Raw genomic sequence first — 21,719 nt, forward strand, 5'->3', positions numbered from 1 at the left:
GGTGGAGACCAGAGGTACGCACTACATGGACGGAGACGTGTGGTGGAGACCAGAGGTACGTACTACATGGACGGAGACGTGTGGTGGAGACCAGAGGTACGTACTACAGGGACGAGGACGTGTGGTGGAGACCAGAGGTACGCACTACATGGACGGAGACGTGTGGTGGAGACCAGAGGTACGCACTACATGGACGGAAACGTGTGGTGGAGACCAGAGGTACGTACTACATGGACGGAGACGTGTGGTGGAGACCAGAGGTACGTACTACAGGGACGAGGACGTGTGGTGGAGACCAGAGGTACGCACTACATGGACGGAGACGTGTGGTGGAGACCAGAGGTACGTACTACATGGACGGAGACGTGTGGTGGAGACCAGAGGTACGTACTACAAGGACGAGGACGTGTGGTGGAGACCAGAGGTACGTACTACAAGGACGGAGACGTGTGGTGGAGACCAGAGGTACGTACTACAAGGATGGAGACGTGTGGTTGACGTGAGGTACGTGGTTGGGTGATCATGGTTGCCATAGCGAGAGTGTGTGGACAGAGGAGGACGTGGCTGGGTGGGCCTCACTCCCTACAGCTGGACACTCAATATTCAGATATTTGTCCTTCACCTGAATATCTGAAAGTGACATTGTAAGTTTCATAAACATATTCAGATCATTAACTCGAGATGTAACTCTTTACCCTAACTTTTAAATCTGTTAAATATTAGGTAGGAAACATCTGTCAAGAAGCAACAAGCAAAAAATTATCAACCAAGAAACTTTGATGTTGATGATAGATTCAGGATGGCTGGAGGATCGTTATATGCGGTCATCAACACCATCACTGTGAGGTCTTGCCCCCCTGGCCACCAGTGTTGCCATCCCTCCCCTCCCACCGCCGCCTTCACTACCCTGACCACCAGCGTTGTCAATCCTCCTGTCCCTTCCAGAACGAGGACCCGTTCCAGGAGTCGCTAGACACCGAAGTCCACATCGGCACCGTCCAAGTCGACCTCAAGCCACTCGCCTACAACGTCGAGCTCAAGGAACAACTCGAGATCACAAACTACAAGGGCGTCGACGTCGGAATGATGAACGTGAGTGCGGTCGTCCCGTCCTTGCGGGAGGTGTCTGACCCATACAAGGGTCGTCCCAGCCTTGTAAGGGGCGACTGACTCATTCAGGAGTCGTCCCATCCTCCGGGGGTCGTCCGGCCTATATCATGTTATAACTCATATACAACATACTCCAGGAAAATTCCTCAGTAGCGGGACGGGAAGATATGAAGTCCTTTCAAAAATTCATATTGGTATCTTTCGAGTGCCAAGTACCACAAACGGATACGAACCAGTCCTTAATCTTCCCTCCAACATTCACACCATCTCACTCATTTTCTTTTTCTTCCCCCCCAAGTTTTGTTTAAGCACTTGCATGATCCGTAAACTCTGATACAATAGTCTGTCGCTGATTGGTTGACGGGGTAAATTTCAACCGATGAGCAGCTGCAGCCATGTCAACAGTAATGAGCGAGACTACCCGTGATTGGCTGGTTAATAAAGGCCATCCAACCGACAAATGCCTCGTCTCTGGTCACACTGACGTACATACATCATCCCTGGCTGGTATAGCACCTTTAATATTAAACACAGTCCGATTTATACACATTAATATGACGTTGTGAACTACAAGGTGTGGTGGTAACGTGTTGTGGCTGCCCGGCAGGTGGAGCTGATCCCGTGCAACAAGAGCGGCCGGGAATACACGGAAGCAGACGACATGTTCGTGGACTCGCCCAGTGACCTGGTGGGCACCTCCTTAAACTTCAAGGTCAAGATTGATAACTGTCGTGGTCTGCCCACCAAGTACGCTGTGAGTGACTTACTGGACATATAAGTTATCTTAGATATATCTATATACCGTGAGACATATATATATATATATATATATATATATATATATATATATATATATATATATATATATATATTCATTTTGCTTTGTCGCTGTCTCCCGCGTTAGCGAGGTAGCGCAAGGAAACAGACGAAAGAATGCCCCAACCCACCCACATACACATGTATATACGTACACGTCCACACCCGCAAATATACATACCTATACATTTCAATGTATACATATATATACCCACACAGACATATATATATATATTTTTTTTTTTTTTTTTTTAAACTATTTGCCATTTTCCACGTTAGCGAGGTAGCGTTAAGAACAGAGGAATGGGCCTTTGAGGGAATATCCTTACCTGGCCCCGTTCTCTGTTCCTTTTGGAAAATTAAAAAAAAATAATGAGAAGGGAGGATTTCCAGCCCCCCGCTCCCTCCCCTTTTAGTCGCCTTCTACGACACGCAGGGAATACGTGGGAAGTATTCTTTCTCCCCTATCCCCAGGGATAATATATATATATATATATATATATATATATATATATATATATATATATATATATATATATATATATTTTTTTTTTTTTATACTTTGTCGCTGTCTCCCGCGTTTGCGAGGTAGCGCAAGGAAACAGACGAAAGAAATGCCCCCCCCCCCCCATACACATGTACATACACACGTCCACACACGCAAATATACATACCTACACAGCTTTCCATGGTTTACCCCAGACGCTTCACATGCCTTGATTCAATCCACTGACAGCACGTCAACCCCTGTATACCACATCGCTCCAATTCACTCTATTTCTTGCCCTCCTTTCACCCTCCTGCATGTTCAGGCCCCGATCACACAAAATCTTTTTCACTCCATCTTTCCACCTCCAATTTGGTCTCCCTCTTCTCCTCGTTCCCTCCACCTCCGACACATATATCCTCTTGGTCAATCTTTCCTCACTCATTCTCTCCATGTGCCCAAACCATTTCAAAACACCCTCTTCTGCTCTCTCAACCACGCTCTTTTTATTTCCACACATCTCTCTTACCCTTACGTTACTTACTCGATCAAACCACCTCACACCACACATTTTCCTCAAACATCTCATTTCCAGCACATCCATCCTCCTGCGCACATCTCTATCCATAGCCCACGCCTCGCAACCATACAACATTGTTGGAACCACTATTCCTTCAAACATACCCATTTTTGCTTTCCGAGATAATGTTCTCGACTTCCACACATTTTTCAAGGCTCCCAAAATTTTCGCCCCCTCCCCCACCCTATGATCCACTTCCGCTTCCATGGTTCCATCCGCTGACAGATCCACTCCCAGATATCTAAAACACTTCACTTCCTCCAGTTTTTCTCCATTCAAACTCACCTCCCAATTGACTTGACCCTCACCCCTACTGTACCTAATAACCTTGCTCTTATTCACATTTACTCTTAACTTTCTTCTTCCACACACTTTACCAAACTCAGTCACCAGCTTCTGCAGTTTCTCACATGAATCAGCCACCAGCGCTGTATCATCAGCGAACAACAACTGACTCACTTCCCAAGCTCTCTCATCCCCAACAGACTTCATACTTGCCCCTCTTTCCAGGACTCTTGCATTTACCTCCCTAACAACCCCATCCATAAACAAATTAAACAACCATGGAGACATCACACACCCCTGCCGCAAACCTACATTCACTGAGAACCAATATCTTTTCTTCTTTCTTTTAAACTATTCGCCATTTCCCGCGTTAGCGAGGTAGCGCTAAGAACAGAGGACTGGGCCTTTTTTGGAATATCCTCAACTGGCCCCCTCTGTTCCTTCTTTTGGAAAATTTAAAAAAAAAAACGAGAGGGGAGGATTTCCAGCCCCCCGCTCCCTCCCCTTTTAGTCGCCTTCTACGACACGCAGGGAATACGTGGGAAGTATTCTTAATCCCCTATCCCCAGGGATAAAATATATATATATATATATATATATATATATATATATATATATATATATATATATATATATATACACATGTACACAATTCATACTGTCTGCCTTTCTTCATTCCATCGCCACCCCGCCACACATGGAATAACAACACCCTCCCCCCTCATGTGTGCGAGGTAGCGCTAGGAAAAGACAACAAAGGCCACATTCGTTCACACTCAGTCTCTAGCTGCCATGTATAATGCACCGAAACCACAGCTCCCTTTCCCCATCCAGGCCCCACAGAACTTTCCATGGTTTACCCCAGACGCTTCACATGCCTTGGTTCAATTCATTGACAGCACGTCGACCCCGGTATACCACATCGTTCCAATTCACTCTATTCCTTGCACGCCTTTCACCCTCCTGCATGTTCAGGCCCCGATCACTCAAAATCTTTTTCACTCCATCTTTCCACCTCCAATTTGGTCTCCCACTTCTCCTCGTTCCCTCCACCTCCGACACATATATCCTCTTGGTCAATCTTTCCTCACATTCTCTCCATGTGGCCAAACCATTTCAAAACACCCTCTTCTGCTCTCTCAACCACACTCTTTTTATTACCACACATCTCTCTTACCCTTACATTACTTACTCGATCAAACCACCTCACACCACATATTGTCCTCAAACATCTCATTTCCAGCACATCCACCCTCCTGCGCACAACTCTATCCAATTTTGCGCGTGATCAAGATATTCTTATGAGTCCACGGGGAAAATGAAACACGATAAGGTTCCCAAGTGCACTTTCGTGTAATAATTACATCATCAGGGGAAACACAAGAGAGAAATATAAGTCAGTTGATATACATCGAAGAGACGAAGCTAGGACACCATTTGGTAAACATATGTTTACGCCATTTGGTAAACGTATGTTTACCAAATGGCGTCCTAGCTTCGTTCTTCGATGTATATCAACTGACTTATATTTCTCTTTCGTGTCTCCCCTGATGATGTAATTATTACACGAAAGTGCACTTGGGAACCTTATCGTGTTTCATTTTCCCCGTGGACTCATAGGAATATTTTTTTTTTTTTTTTTGCTTTGTCGCTGTCTCCCGCGTTTGCGAGGTAGCGCAAGGAAACAGACGAAAGAAATGGCCCAACCCACCCCCATACACATGTATATACATACGTCCACACACGCAAATATACATACCTACACAGCTTTCCATGGTTTACCCCAGACGCTTCACATGCCCTGATTCAATCCACTGACAGCACGTCAACCCCTGTATACCACATCGCTCCAATTCACTCTATTTCTTGCCCTCCTTTCACCCTCCTGCATGTTCAGGCCCCGATCACACAAAATCTTTTTCACTCCATCTTTCCACCTCCAATTTGGTCTCCCTCTTCTCCTCGTTCCCTCCACCTCCGACACATATATCCTCTTGGTCAATCTTTCCTCACTCATTCTCTCCATGTGCCCAAACCATTTCAAAACACCCTCTTCTACTCTCTCAACCACGCTCTTTTTATTTCCACACATCTCTCTTACCCTTACGTTACTTACTCGATCAAACCACCTCACACCACACATTGTCCTCAAACATCCCATTTCCAGCACATCCATCCTCCTACGCACAACTCTATCCATAGCCCACGCCTTGCAACCATACAACATTGTTGGAACCACTATTCCTTCAAACATACCCATTTTTGCTTTCCGAGATAATGTTCTCGACTTCCACACATTCTTCAAGGCTCCCAGAATTTTCGCCCCCTCCCCCACCCTATGATCCACTTCCGCTTCCATGGTTCCATCCGCTGCCAGATCCACTCCCAGATATCTAAAACACTTCACTTCCTCCAGTTTTTCTCCATTCAAACTCACCTCCCAATTGACTTGACCCTCAACCCTACTGTACCTAATAACCTTGCTCTTATTCACATTTACTCTTAACTTTCTTCTTTCACACACTTTACCAAACTCAGTCACCAGCTTCTGCAGTTTCTCATATATATATATATATATATATATATATATATATATATATATATATATATATATATATATATATATATATATATATATATGTATATATATATATATATATATATATATATATATATATATATATATATATATATATATATATATTCTCTTGAACTTAGACATTATACATATATACCTAATCATCTTGAACTTCTTCGTTACAGCAATACTAAAAAAAATTAATAATCTTTAGCAGAAAATAAGGCAATGCAGAGGCTTGACATGGCCACGGGTCCAGCCAGACCACAACACAACACTGTATGTTGTGTTCATCTGGAATGATGTTTGTAGACGACCTACTTCAGCAATTCGATGGGTTTCTCGCTTTTTTAATATAATATAGATACTTTACTCGTGAAATGAACATTTATTACCATGAATGTTCATTTCGACTTGCATTTCGACTATGAATAATTTCGCCTTTCAACATCGAAAGCAGCAACGTAAATCATTATTATTTTGTACCACTGATGATGACCTGACCGTGACCTGGTGGTGCGGGTCGAGTGATTGCATCATTGTCGAAATAAAAATGTTCATTATCATTTCATGAGAAGAATAGTTATTTCTCGTGGAAAATGTTGAGTTCAGAAGCGAAGATTGGCAGGTTTGCGCTCTGGCTCTGGCTCTCCGTGACACCTAATCTTAAATACACATATCAACAATTAATCATTTCTCTTTTGTTCAGACGAGGAAACTATTACGACAATGTGATGATAGTGTGGAGATCCACACATGATGTCAAGTACAGGAATTGTTAAGAAACCTCCCAAGATGACGTGTGTTACACTTGAACGTGTCTATGTATTTCTGCAGGACATGTATTGCGCCTACAAGTTCTACTTGGACGAGAAAGAAACCAAGACCAAACTGGTCTCAGAAACCTCGAACCCTGATTTCAGTCACTCGAAAGTGTTTACCTTCTCGCCAGTCACGGATCAGGTAAGCCACAACCCCTGCACAACCTGCGGTTCTCCTACAGCTGACCAGGGCCGAGGGACGTCACAACCTCCACTTTAATGTTTGCTGCTGGTGGGTCAACACCACGACACGACTGTACGCTCAACTTCAGAGGACAATTATATGGTTATTAATGTCTTGTGTTAATATGATCAGCCAAGTAACAACTAGGATGGTTGGCATAGTGGGCTACGTCACTATGATGTTTCACTATGATATAAATGAATTTACTTTTCATCTGTATAATGATCACAAATGCCCAAGTTTTATGACAAACTAGTACATCTGGACAGAAACTCACCTCACTGAGATATACTCAGACATACACACACACACACACACACACCACACACACACACACACACCACACACACACACACACACACACACACACACACACACACAGAGCCAGACAGATGGGAGCGCAGGTGTAGTGATGGAGGATGTATGTGTCGTCTGCAGCTGGTGCATTTCCTGCAGCACAACAACCTGGCCATCAAGGTCATGGGGAAACAGAGGATCAGGAGGTCGGCCATGCCCCGCACGCAGGGCCTCACCACCAAGGACATGCTCAGGTCTGACAGGGCCGTCTTCTCCAGGTAAGGAGGACGTGAGGGACCAGGACCTGTTGACTCCAGGTAAGGAGGACGTGAGGGACCAGGACCTGTTGGCTCCAGGTATGGAGGACCTGGGAGACCAGGACCTGTTGACTCCAGGTAAGGAGGACCCAAGGGGCCAGGACCTGTTGACTCCAGGTATGGAGGACCTGGGAGACCAGGACCTGTTGACTCCAGGTAAGGAGGACCCGAGGGGCCAGGACCTGTTGACTCCAGGTATGGAGGACCTGGGAGACCAGGACCTGTTGACTCCAGGTAAGGAGGACCCAAGGGGCCAGGACCTGTTGACTCCAGGTATGGAGGACCTGGGAAACCAGGACCTGTTGACTCCAGGTAAGGAGGACCCAAGGGGCCAGGACCTGTTGACTCCAGGTAAGGAGGACCTGGGAAACCAGGCCCTGTTGACTTAAGGTATGAAGGACCTGTTGACTGCAGGATGACCAAACTCTCGGTAGGATGACCCGACTCACGGTGAGATGACTTGACCCCTTGAATGTTAAGGTTGGTAAGAGGAATCTGACATGATTCGAAGGTCATTGGTTCTGTGCCGGCGGATGACCTGACTCTTGAGGGATGACCTGAATTTTGAAGGATGACTTGAACACTTGAAGGATGACCTGACCCTTGGGGATGAGCCAAGTCTCGGGGGTTACCCGACTCTTGAAGGATGACTCAACTCTTGGAGTAGCATCTTGGTACTTTGTACAGGACTTGACCACCGTTAGACGACCTCTTGAGGAGGACTTGACCTCCGGGAGACGACCTCTTGAGGAGGACTTAACCTCCTGGAGACGACCTTTGGCGGATGATATAATACCGTGAATCATCAGAGTGAGTCAGGCACTTGGATACGACCACACGGGTTGATGAGGATGACTGAAACACTGCCAAGATGACTTCAGATAACACGACTCGTTAATCATTAACATAACAACTTACTATAACACGACTGGTGAAGGATGAAGGCAGATACATGTACAACTAGAGGTAACCCTAATTGTGAAGGAATGAGCTAACTTGACAACTTGATTCGTTAAAGATTAAGATGACAACTTAACACGAGTCATGAAGGATTAGTTGGTCATCAAGTTACCAAGCTAGACCGGTGATCTCCCTGCTCAAAGATGTGGAATGAGTAATAATGATTCAGTAAAGGTAAACTGACTCAGGAAAAGTTGATGAATAACCACTCATGTATATTAATCAAGTATTATAAGAAATTTATTGTGACAATGTAAAATATGTGACCATGAATACGTTCTCTGTAAACTGTACCAATGTAAATTACAGCATCACTGTAAACAGTACTAATGTAAACTGTATCTAGGTAAACTATATAAGTAAGATGTCCCTGAAAACTACATTTCTGTAAGCGAATGGTGCTATACTTCTTACCAGTGTAAACTAACGCAACTGTAAACCAGCGTCACTCAACAAACACGAACGTAATCTTATACAGTAGTAAGCTAAGTTCAATGTAAACTAAAACTAGTGTAAAACCACGAACACTGTAAACTAAAACCATTATTTATAATCATCACTATCAACTTCTGCTAACGTAAACTTATCTCAGAGAAAGCAAACATCATTGTAAACCAACATTACGGCAAACGAACACGTGTGTGTAAACCAATTCCAGGGTAAACTAAGGTGAGTGTACGTGGTTGCAGGACGGCGAACCTGATGAACGGATTCCAGATGGGCGGTCGAGTGGTCGACCCTCAGAAGCAATCCATCATCGTGGAGCTGCTACTCATGAAGAAGACGCAGGCGAGGCTCCAGCAGAAAGTGGTGAGCACTACCCGCCTCCTCATACACCCTCACTACACCCGGCCTCCTCATACACCTTCACTACACCCGGCCTCCTCATACACCCTCACTACACCCGGCCTCCTCATACACCTTCACTACACCCGGCCTCCTCATACATCCTCACTATCTATGCAATAGCGTTCTGGTGTAGAGACTGCTCGTGTAAGCTGCAAGACACTGTGTCTCCATGACTGTGTCTGCAGACTTTCCCTTCTTCGTGTGTCTTTGAAATCCATAATAATCATCAGCACTTAACCACCTCAGAGAAGTGCTTGTCTCATTGCTTCCTGGGTCACCCTGGTCTTCATCATCGTTCGTTGCTGTTCATGAAAATGCTTGTGAGGATAGCATGATCAACACCACTATGTATGTATGTGTTCGCACACTGATCCTTCCCAGTATGTACGTGTTTGAGTGGTCTATCTGCCAGTACGTCCTGATACCCTCATGATGTCTCTCATTATGAGGGTCAACCCTCCTCCTCCTCCTCGTCGTTTTCTCTTTCCCTCCTTGCTATCATGTACCTCTCTGGGCAGAACTGATAAGACCTTATCTCTCTTGAAAGTTTTGTCTCCACAGTTCCAACAATATCAGTTGTATTTTCCCTGATACGATCCTCGAATTCCAGCTCTTTCCCATTTACTACGAATACAACTACATTTACTACGAATACAACTACATTTACTACGAATACAACTACATTTACTACGAATACAACTACATTTACTACGAATACAACTGCATTTGTATACATTACTTTCAGTCTGACATTGGCATCACTCTACGTGCCTGGCCTCCACCGTGCTGGCGGGCTGTCCCCTCCTGTAGTGTCGTTTCACCTCTACCGTTTTTTGTCTTGTGTTTGTATAGTTTGTTTATCTCTGTTTCTTCGTCTTCCTCTCTTCCTTTTGTTTATCTTCTTTGTTCAAGATCTGAATTCTTACTTGTCATTAAGCTTACCAAAATACCTCTTGGCAACACAACCCGAATCTAAGTTGACCTCCTGCATTGACCTGGTTGGGTCAGGCTGACAGCTAGACAAGTCCTCGTTAAGAGAACTGGTTTCAGGATCACCAGGAGGAACCCAGGATCCTTCCGTGTCCTTAACGTTTCCTGTTCTCTGCCGTGGTCGGTGTGCCGCGTCTCCAGGACTCCATACGGAAGCTGATCAAGGAGGCGGAGAACATCAGCCGTGTGCGGGTCTCCACCAGCCTCCTGAAGGAGGTGATGCAGGCGAGCTCCCCCGAGCAGGCCGACCTCCTCATCAGGAAACTGTCAGGTAATTATTCCTAGTTAACTGTGTCCTCCTGCCCACCAGGGACGGGTCAGCCCTTACTGGAGGGCTGGGTACAGGATGGTAAGGGTAATGGAAGGAATGGGATGGTGATGGGAGGGATTGAAGCGAATGTCAAGTGTGGGAGAGGAAAGGATGTAAAGTGTGGGACAGGAAGGGGAGGCAGTGAGAGAAGGTCCCTAGTGTAGGGTGGGAGGGTGATGATGAGGTCAGGGAGGTAATGCAGGTGAGGGTGGCTAGTGTGAGGTCAAGTCCACTGGCCAGCCACGCACTACAGGCAGGGGGGGGGGGGGGTGTTACAGGTTGGTCGTATCAAAACACGAGAGCCACATCGAGGGGAAAAGTGAGAGGGAAAGGAAAGAGGAGTGTGGTGTAGTGCGAGCAGTGAGAGCTGGGGAGAGGAAGCTAGTGGAAAGTAGTTAGAGGTGAGAGTGGAGTACAGTCAGTACGTATGGCTGATGAACGTATGCGGTCTACATGATCATTATGTAGACAGTGGTGTACACAGTGGGTGATGACTACATGATCATTATGTAGACAGTGGTGTACACAGTGGGTGATGACTACATGTATTGTTGTGAGTGATTTACACTCGTGTTACCCTGTTTTTCAACCTTGTATATATACTATGTCTTAACCACACACACACACACACACACACACACACATTATCTTTTTCATACATATTCGCCATTTCCCGCTTTAGCGAGGTAGCATCAAAAACAGAGAACCGAGCCCATGAGGGAAAATGCTCACTTGGCCCCCTTCTCTGTTCCATCTTTTGGAAAAGTAAACCAGGACGGGAGGATTTCCAGCCCCCCGCTCCCTCCCCTTTTAGTCACCTTCTACGACACGCAGGGAATACGTGGCAAGTATTCTTTCCCCCTCTATCCTAATGATTATATATCTAACACTTTCTAGCCTTCTGATCTTTTTTTTCAGTTTTCCTCACCACACGTTTTGCTTCATCATTTAAGGAGCGAGTTATAATATCCTATATTCATTTACCTTTTTTTCATGAAATACACGAGACGGTTCGGGCACACGAACACTGCCCATCTACAGTCAAGTTGATTATAAATAATGATACAACAACAATATAGAGAATATGACAGGAAAAATTCACATCATTAACTGAAATTTGTTTGACTTTGGTGACGTCACGGTGGAAGAGGTGGCATGAAGATGAGCAGCTGTTGTGGGCACGACCCAGGCACAGCCACACTCTGGTAACGCTTAATGTTTACCTCTTGTGACGCTCACGACCCGCGTCCACACACCTGCCCAGACCAGCGTCCACACACCTGCCCAGACCAGCGTCCACACACCTGCCCAGACCAGCGTCCACACACCTGCCCAGACCAGCGTCCACACACCTGCCCAGACCCGCGTCCACACACCTGCCCAGACCAGCGTCCACACACCTGCCCAGAGCAGCACACTTACGGTGCACGCTGGGGTGGTGTCGCCATCATGAACCCGGAAGTCTACGTTAAGTAAGGGAATCTTGTCTACACGTAACTCATAAGTGAATCTCAGGACAGATGTATCCTCCTAGTCTTCTGTAGTTCCTGAAGATCATCTTCGCTCCTTGTGACGACATAAGCTTTACCAACGCATCTGCAGAACGTAGTCGGACTGATGGCGCTGTCTTGCACAACTTGGTTGTCAACATGACATGTGCAGAATGCAGCAAAAGTTGGGTCCAGTGGAGAGGCCACGACGCCTCCCTCTACCTGATGATACAACCCACCATCAGGGGTGCGGGGTGGGCCTTGGGTGGTAGCATCAGGCAGTCGGGTTTCTGGTATGGTTGTGGGAATCTTGGCTGCTGGACATGATGGGTGGACACTGTTTAGTATTGTCTCAATAGTTGGTTCTACCGGAACATTAGTAAATAAACTCTTTGCATCTGTTGATGTCACGAAACCATCTGGTCGAGTACCACTGAGGAGAATGTCAATAAATACATCAGCTGAACGTGAGAGAATACAGCAGGGGAGGGTTAGCAGGTGGATCTGTTAAGCCAACCCGCACGAGGGTGTGGCAACCTGGGAAGTTATGGGGTGGACCGGACTGCCGGTTTTATGTATCGTCACATTGCCACATACGTCACCCGGGCTGTACTGTCCTGTAATGAGGGAGAAGTGTTGGTGATCAATTCCAACATTACTAGCTAATATTAATTCGTTCACCCTCTTTTTCAGAGCTTCAATACGATCGGAACTGATGCGGCGAAATGTGGTGCTATCATTCAGGCAGGAATTTATCTTGCTGTAGTAATCCAAAAGAACATAAATGCTGGACATATCTGCTCATCTTGTCACCAAATCCTCTGTGCTGCTCAGATCGTGTACAGCTTGTAGTAGTTCACGGGTACGGAGAAAGCTTTCGCTACAACGCTTGGCGACCTACGATCGTAGTCGTTTTCATTAAGCCTCTACCTCCACCGCACTTGTCAGGTGGGGAGCCCTCAGGCAAACCCCCCAACCGTTGACCCATCGAGGTTGACTCCCTACCAACCTCACTACCACGCATGTCCTCCGAGGGAACACGGTCCATCATATCTGTGTCAGTGTTGCCATTTGTAACATTTCAAGATGTGATCATTCCTGTTATGTTCTTTATATTGTGTTGTTGTAACATCATAATGAATCTCACTGAAGATGGGAAGTGTTCGTGTGCCCGAAACGTCTCGTGTATTTCAAGAATAAAGTGGAAACGATATAAGACATTTGATTAACACTTTATCTGATGAAGCAAAACGTGTGGCGAGGAAAACTGAAGAAGCAAACTGAAAGCTAGTGACTTAAATATGCAATGTTTACACACACACACACACACACACATACAGATATATATATATATATATATATATATATATATATATATATATATATATCCTAGGTGCAGTATATATATATATATATATATATATATATATATATATATATATATATATATCCTAGGTGCAGTCTTCGACCATCCCAAAACAGAGGCGGGGATGAATACCTGGTTTGTTGAAAGCAGGCTGCCACGTCCAGGACTCGAACCCAGACCCGTGACACTGGTGTGTTATAAAGCTAACCAGTGCACTATGGAGTGTATGACTACCTAGCTGTCCAGTACAGAGAGGGAGTTCTGTGGTGGTGGGGCGGCACCTCCTCACCTTCCTTTACCATACTAGTCTTTAAACGTCTGAAAGCTGCCCACATTCAGAACTTCACAGCTGTGTCTCCCATTCATCCACAACTTACATACTATAATGAAACTTCAGTACATTTTTCCAACAAATTCTTACTTAATTTCAAGTTATGGTCTCCAGTCGCTCTCACTTTGCATCTGTCGAGGAAGTGTTCTCCGTCGACATCGTAAAACATTTAGAAAGTTAAACGATGTGCTGGTCACTCCTTACTTTACTGTCTTCCATAATGAACAACCTTGTAACCCAACTGCCTTTCAGTGAAACAGCGCCCTCAGTTCTAATATTGTTTTACATGACCTCCTGTGGACCGTCTCTATAATTTCTTTGATACTCTCTCAATTGAGGTGACTGAGCTTCAAAAACATATTCTGCTTTTGGCTTAATGTGGGATGAGATCAACGAGCTGAATACTGAGGCCTTCTCTCACTATCTCCCGTCCTCATGACTGTGTGTGTGTGTGTGTGTGTGTGTGTGTGTGTGTGTGTGTGTGTGTGTGTGTGTGTGTGTGTGTGATTCTAGACTTTAATGATAAGAATAAAGTAAAGATGTTAGGAGTGAATCTAGAACTGGACGAACGACAGGAAAGAAGGTGAAAGGAAAGAGATGTAGACAATAAAGAGAAAGATGAGAGACAGACGAAGGAAGGAAGGAAGGAAGATGATTATATAGAGAAATAATGTTTATGGACAATATTTGATAAAAGGATTATCAAGATAATACGTAGTGTATTTGTTGATATTATTTTGTGCTTGTTTGTGTCGTTGTTGTTGTTACAGGAAGATTGGTGTTGTCAATGGCCAAGACCACTGTTGTCACCGACTCAGACCACTGTTGTCACCGACTCAGACCACTGTTGTCACCGACTCAGACCACTGTTGTCACTCAAGGGTTTCCTTGAAAGACTAATTCCACCTCCATCTGTTGTCGCTAATGAGGTAGTTATAACTAACACCTTCTGTACGACGGTACGACCCTTGGGTACAACTGAACAACCTTTGGGTACGACTCTACGACTGAACGACCTTTAAGCTGGACGAAACGACTCTAACACTGTGGGACAACCACTTTACACGACAGAAGGACCCGTGGGCATGATGGCCTGCCCAACCGTCGTCATGGTCAACCTCACTCACACTCTGGTCATGACTGACAGTTACCTGGTACCATGATGATGACAGTTACCTGGTACCATGATGATGACAGTTACCTGGCACCATGATAATGACAGTTACCTGGTACCATGATGATGACAGTTACTTGGTACCATGATAATGACAGTTACCTGGTACCATGATGATGACAGTTACCTGGTACCATGATAATGACAGTTACCTGGTACCATGATGATGACAGTTACCTGGTACCATGATAATGACAGTTACCTGGTACCATGATGATGACTGTTACTTGGTACCATGATAATGACAGTTACCTGGTACCATGGTAAAGACAGTTACCTGGTACCATGATAATGACAGTTACCTGGTACCATGATAATGACAGTTACCTGGTACCATGATAATGACAGTTACCTGGTACCATGATGATGACACATAACGTAAACATCGACTTTCCTGGAACCATCTCGATGCTCGATTTCTCAAACATGACAATATCTCCAGAATTATATGATCTAATTCGAGATATGAAAAATTTGTGAGGATAGAATGAGTTCCATATCAATAAATGTCATTTGATCACCCGCCACCCTGCAGGTCTTAAGTGACCAACAACTGGGAAGGGTTCTGAAATCCGGGGAAAAAAACCTAGGTTACAGCAGCCTACAAACTTAACCTAACCTAACCTAACCTAGGTTACAGCAGCCTATAAACTTAACCTAGCCTAACCTACGTTACAGCAGCCTATAAACTTAACCTAGCCTAACCTAGGTTACAGCAGCCTATAAACTTAACCTAGCCTAACCTAGGTTACAGCAGCCTACAAACTTAACCTAACCTAACCTAGCCTAACCTAGGTACAGCAGCCTACAAACTTAACCTAACCTAACCTAGCCTAACCTAGGTTACAGCAGCCTACAAACTTAACCTAACCTAACCTAGCCTAACCTAGGTACAGCAGCCTACAAACTTAACCTAACCTAAGTTACAGCAGAATACAAACTTAACCTAACCTTATCTAACGTAACCTAGGTTAAAGCAGTCTAGTATTGACTATCCTAGCCAAGGAAAGCATTTATTTAGGTGCGTTAAGATACGTTTGCAACAGTTAGGGTTGAGGAAAATGTTTCTATAAATGTTGACGTCCGTAAACGTATGTTACAGTGTTGACCCGGACCCGCCACCGACAGTGGTATGATTTTGTGGAATAGATTTCTCTCACATGAAGAACACTCGATAGTGAGATGTGAGTTTTTCTATTGCGCTTCAAACTCCCAGCTGTGCTCCCGCGAGGCGTTGTGAAACGATAATTTGACATAATTCAAGGAACACCAGATGCATTAATGCGGCTCAGTGGAACAAATGAAAAGCAAACTGTCGCCAATGAAACATGAAACTGCAACCAATATTCCTATATGAGCCATAATACGCTCACTTTGTGTTAACAAGATGTCAAAATCAAAATCATAATGAAAATGTGCGTATACTTATAGTTTGATATCGCAAAATAAACTTATGGAATGTAAGAACCGTTAATAAAATGTACTAAAAAAAATCTTCCCATTACACTACGTCCCTGACTAGTTGGCAACACTGGTGCATCTGAGACGCGAGCGGCGACTCCTGCTGCTGCTCCACTTGTCATCATATTTCATCGAAAATTCGATTTATTTTCTTCCTCCTCACAAATTTCTGTGTTTCTCGATAACAGAAATACTTCCATCTTACGGTAAAATAGTTAAGTCGAGTACTACGTTGGTGCAAGGAAAGTATATCATGAGATAAGGCTTCCACGATGTACTACAACCTCACACTACATAACATCATCTAGTAACGACAGGTACGACCCGCTACATAACGACAGGTATGACCCGCTACAGTAACGACAGGTATGACCCGCTACATAACGACAGGTATGACCCGCTACAGTAACGACAGGTATGACCCGCTACATAACGACAGGTATGACCCGCTACATAACGACAGGTATGACCCGCTACAGTAACGACAGGTATGACCCGCTACATAACGACAGGTATGACCCGCTACAGTAACGACAGGTATGACCCGCTACATAACGACAGGTATGACCCGCTACAGTAACGACAGGTATGACCCGCTACAGTAACGACAGGTATGACCCGCTACAGTAACGCCAGGTATGACCCGCTACAGTAATGACAGGTATGACCCGCTACAGTAACGCCAGGTATGACCCGCTACAGAACATTGGCCACCAGTTAATACAGTTGTATCATCAACTCTCTACAGGTGAAGGAATCATTTAGGTGCTGCTCAACACGCCAGGAACCATCAGGTGACGAGGAAACCCTTTCTCTGGCATCCTGTACGGCAGTAGGGGTCATGTGTAGAAGGACCCAGCCAGAAGGGAACTAACTTTTTAGATATCACCACAATGACAATAACAGTAGGTTTCAAGAAGCTAAGAAATACACAACATGTGTGTAAAAGCCTAAGTTGGTGATATCTGAAGGGTAGGTTTCTCAGTATCATGGAAATATGAACTCCTTGAGAAATACGGTACAACCCTTGAGCACGACGGGTACCACAACCTGGGATGATGGCCTGGCCACCTACTAAGTCTTAAGTTTTAAGTAACTGGTCATCATACACAAGGGTCGTCCGCCGTGGTGAATGGTCGTATCGTCGTGTTCAGAGGTCGCACCATCGTTCTCAGGGAGGTTAATCCAGCATGAGACAGACAAACTGTTACCATTTGTCTGGCATACTGGTGTACGTAGCTGTGTCTGTCTCCTTCCGCCCATTTTGCTGAAGTCATGATGCTAGTCAGAGTATAGTGAAGGCTTATGTGAGCCGTTATTTCTGGCATTTAGTCTGCAGCAGAAGCATGCTATACCCCACGTAGCCATCTATGCCACCAAAGATACCACATCACACGATCGTCCATATCAATTTATTGTATTATATTTTACTATCTTTATGTAGCTGCTTACTTCTCATAGCATATAGTTCTTGTTGACACAATCAGCAGCAGGTTTGCTGTGGTAGGTAGATGTATATATCGTAGTAAAAGCTAGGCTTCCTCAGAAGCGGACATCATCATTGCATCTTGTTTACCGTCACCCATCCAACCATCCTACCTCCTCCAGAAGGGCACACGACTCCCTCTTTCCCTCGAGACTAGCCTCACTCCTCCTCCTATTCCTAATGGCTTTTAAGACAGTGCCAGATCATTCTGATGTCGGTTTCGGAATACACACATCTCGTCATTTCATTGAAAAAGTCTTGTTTACTGCCAGCGAATGTTGCCAATCAATGTACGGTGAAATCTATATCACAATTTCACTGCTAGTAATGTTATTTCTCTTACGGAGTCCACTGTTTGATATACGGTCACGTTATTTGATTTACATAGACATTTTGATGAACATTTCAGGATTGCAAGAACGGTAGGTCACTGTGACCTACCTCCACGCTCAGACCGAGCTTCGTCATTGGTAATAACGTGTTTATATCATTAGCGATGACTTGTGTTGCATCACATGGCATCTATACTGACAGTATTACCACACATAATCATCCGTTATTATCTTACGTCCTGATCTATTTATGTCATGATTAATATTCAAGAATTACGTCATGTTCCATATCTGGATAATGGATCCAGCACTATGCAGTGACCTGGTTCCTTCATCAGCATTATGTTAACTCACACAGTTGTCTGACACCATCATGATACTTGCTGTATCTTGCAGTTGTCTCTGTACTTGATGACGGTTACATAGTTCTGTATCACGGTTTCTTGTCTAACTTCTATAACAGTGCAGCAACAGGTGGCGTCTCAACCACTTCTATAACAGTGCAGCAACAGGTGGCGTCTCCACCACTTCTATAACAGTGCAGCAACAGGTGGTGTCTCCACCACTTCTATAACAGTGCAGCACCAGGTGGCGTCTCCACCACTTCTATAACAGTGCAGCACCAGGTGGCGTCTCCACCACTTCTATAACAGTGCAGCACCAGGTGGTGTCTCCACCACTTCTATAACAGTGCAGCACCAGGTGGCGTCTCCACCACTTCTATAACAGTGCAGCACCAGGTGGCGTCTCCACTACTTCTATAACAGTGCAGCACCAGGTGGCGTCTCCACCACTTCTATAACAGTGCAGCAACAGGTGGCGTCTCCACCACTTCTATAACAGTGCAGCAACAGGTTGGCGTCTCCACCACTTCTATAACAGTGCAGCAATAGGTGGCTTCTCCACCACTTCTATAACAGTGCAGCAATAGGTGGCTTCTCCACCACTTCTATAACAGTGCAGCAACAGGGGGCGTCTCCACCACTTCTTTACAAGTCAGTGGGAATCCAAACCTGTCCGTGTCAGTAGTTCTCCAGGCATCACCTCTCCCCCGCCATTCCTTTCTGTCCTCCGTGGCGTCATTACCGTCTCCCTATTTTACAGGTATTATCTTGCCTCCCTGCCAGCGAGGCTTGTACCCCAGACTCACATACGGCAGGTGCTTCCCGTAGTTGGTGTGTGGAGACCTGCCACACGAGGGTCGACCATTATAATATCTCCCACCGAACAGCAAGGCTAAATGAAACACCCTTCCCTCTTTCTTTAACTTATCTGTCTTTACAATCAGCCTTACAAACACCTCACGAGTCATGACTGATTTGTTCCATTATTTTGCTCGACCGATAATTTCCTTCACCCGAGATGGCCATGACTGGGTCATGTTTTGGCCGTGCAGTATCGGCTACTATGATCAATTTGCAGTTTATGATCCATGATAATGCTTGCAATATCGCGATATTATATCGTCTATAATGTGTAATGATGCTTGCATTATTATATCGTGTGTAATGTGTAATGATGCTTGCATTATTATATCGTCTATAATGTGTAATGATGCTTGCATTATTATATCGTCTATAATGTGTAATGATGCTTGCATTATTATATCGTGTGTAATGTGTAATGATGCTTGCATTATTATATCGTGTGTAATGTGTAATGATGCTTGCATTATTATATCGTGTGTAATGTGTAATGATGCTTGCATTATTATATCGTGTGTAATGTGTAATGATGCTTGCATTATTATATCGTGTGTAATGTGTAATGATGCTTGCATTATTATATCGTGTGTAATGTGTAATGATGCTTGCATTATTATATCGTGTGTAATGTGTAATGATGCTTGCATTATTATATCGTGTGTAATGTGTAATGATGCTTGCATTATTATATCGTGTGTAATGTGTAATGATGCTTGCATTATTATATCGTGTGTAATGTGTAATGATGCTTGCATTATTATATCGTGTGTAATGTGTAATGATGCTTGCATTATTATATCGTGTGTAATGTGTAATGATGCTTGCATTATTATATCGTGTGTAATGTGTAATGATGCTTGCATTATTATATCGTGTGTAATGTGTAATGATGCTTGCATTATTATATCGTGTGTAATGTGTAATGATGCTTGCATTATTATATCGTGTGTAATGTGTAATGATGCTTGCATTATTATATCGTGTGTAATGTGTAATGATGCTTGCATTATTATATCGTGTGTAATGTGTAATGATGCTTGCATTATTATATCGTGTGTAATGTGTAATGATGCTTGCATTATTATATCGTGTGTAATGTGTAATGATGCTTGCATTATTATATCGTGTGTAATGTGTAATGATGCTTGCATTATTATATCGTGTGTAATGTGTAATGATGCTTGCATTATTATATCGTGTGTAATGTGTAATGATGCTTGCATTATTATATCGTGTGTAATGTGTAATGATGCTTGCATTATTATATCGTGTGTAATGTGTAATGATGCTTGCATTATTATATCGTGTGTAATGTGTAATGATGCTTGCATTATTATATCGTGTGTAATGTGTAATGATGCTTGCATTATTATATCGTGTGTAATGTGTAATGATGCTTGCATTATTATATCGTGTGTAATGTGTAATGATGCTTGCATTATTATATCGTGTGTAATGTGTAATGATGCTTGCATTATTATATCGTGTGTAATGTGTAATGATGCTTGCATTATTATATCGTGTGTAATGTGTAATGATGCTTGCATTATTATATCGTGTGTAATATGTAATGATGCTTGCATTATTATATCGTGTGTAATGTGTAATGATGCTTGCATTATTATATCGTGTGTAATGTGTAATGATGCTTGCATTATTATATCGTGTGTAATGTGTAATGATGCTTGCATTATTATATCGTGTGTAATGTGTAATGATGCTTGCATTATTATATCGTGTGTAATGTGTAATATGCTTGCATTATTATATCGTGTGTAATGTGTAATGATGCTTGCATTATTATATCGTGTGTAATATGTAATGATGCTTGCATTATTAGATCGTGTGTAATGTGTAATGATGCTTGCATTATTATATCGTGTGTAATGTGTAATGATGCTTGCATTATTAGATCGTGTGTAATGTGTAATGATGCTTGCATTATTATATCGTGTGTAATGTGTAATGATGCTTGCATTATTATATCGTGTGTAATGTGTAATGATGCTTGCATTATTATATCGTGTGTAATATGTAATGATGCTTGCATTATTATATCGTGTGTAATGTGTAATGATGCTTGCATTATTATATCGTGTGTAATGTGTAATGATGCTTGCATTATTATATCGTGTGTAATGTGTAATGATGCTTGCATTATTATATCGTGTGTAATATGTAATGATGCTTGCATTATTATATCGTGTGTAATGTGTAATGATGCTTGCATTATTATATCGTGTGTAATGTGTAATGATGCTTGCATTATTATATCGTGTGTAATGTGTAA

General features: G+C 43.6%; 1 protein-coding gene across 1 annotated transcript in view; it reads left to right on the plus strand.

The window, feature by feature from the left end:
• The window catches only part of LOC139751416 (kinesin-like protein KIF28P), a 40,377-nt gene that overhangs the window by 13,618 nt on the left and 5,040 nt on the right, over positions 1 to 21,719 (plus strand). Inside the window, 7 exon segments of the mRNA XM_071666808.1 lie at positions 946 to 1,092; positions 1,718 to 1,864; positions 6,694 to 6,819; positions 7,300 to 7,436; positions 9,125 to 9,245; positions 10,416 to 10,545; positions 17,155 to 17,200. Coding sequence (XP_071522909.1) covers positions 946 to 1,092; positions 1,718 to 1,864; positions 6,694 to 6,819; positions 7,300 to 7,436; positions 9,125 to 9,245; positions 10,416 to 10,545; positions 17,155 to 17,171 — 825 coding nt within the window. The 3' untranslated portion in view covers positions 17,172 to 17,200.

Source organism: Panulirus ornatus, chromosome 11 (assembly GCF_036320965.1).
Source record: "Panulirus ornatus isolate Po-2019 chromosome 11, ASM3632096v1, whole genome shotgun sequence".
Lineage (NCBI taxonomy): Eukaryota > Metazoa > Arthropoda > Malacostraca > Decapoda > Palinuridae > Panulirus > Panulirus ornatus.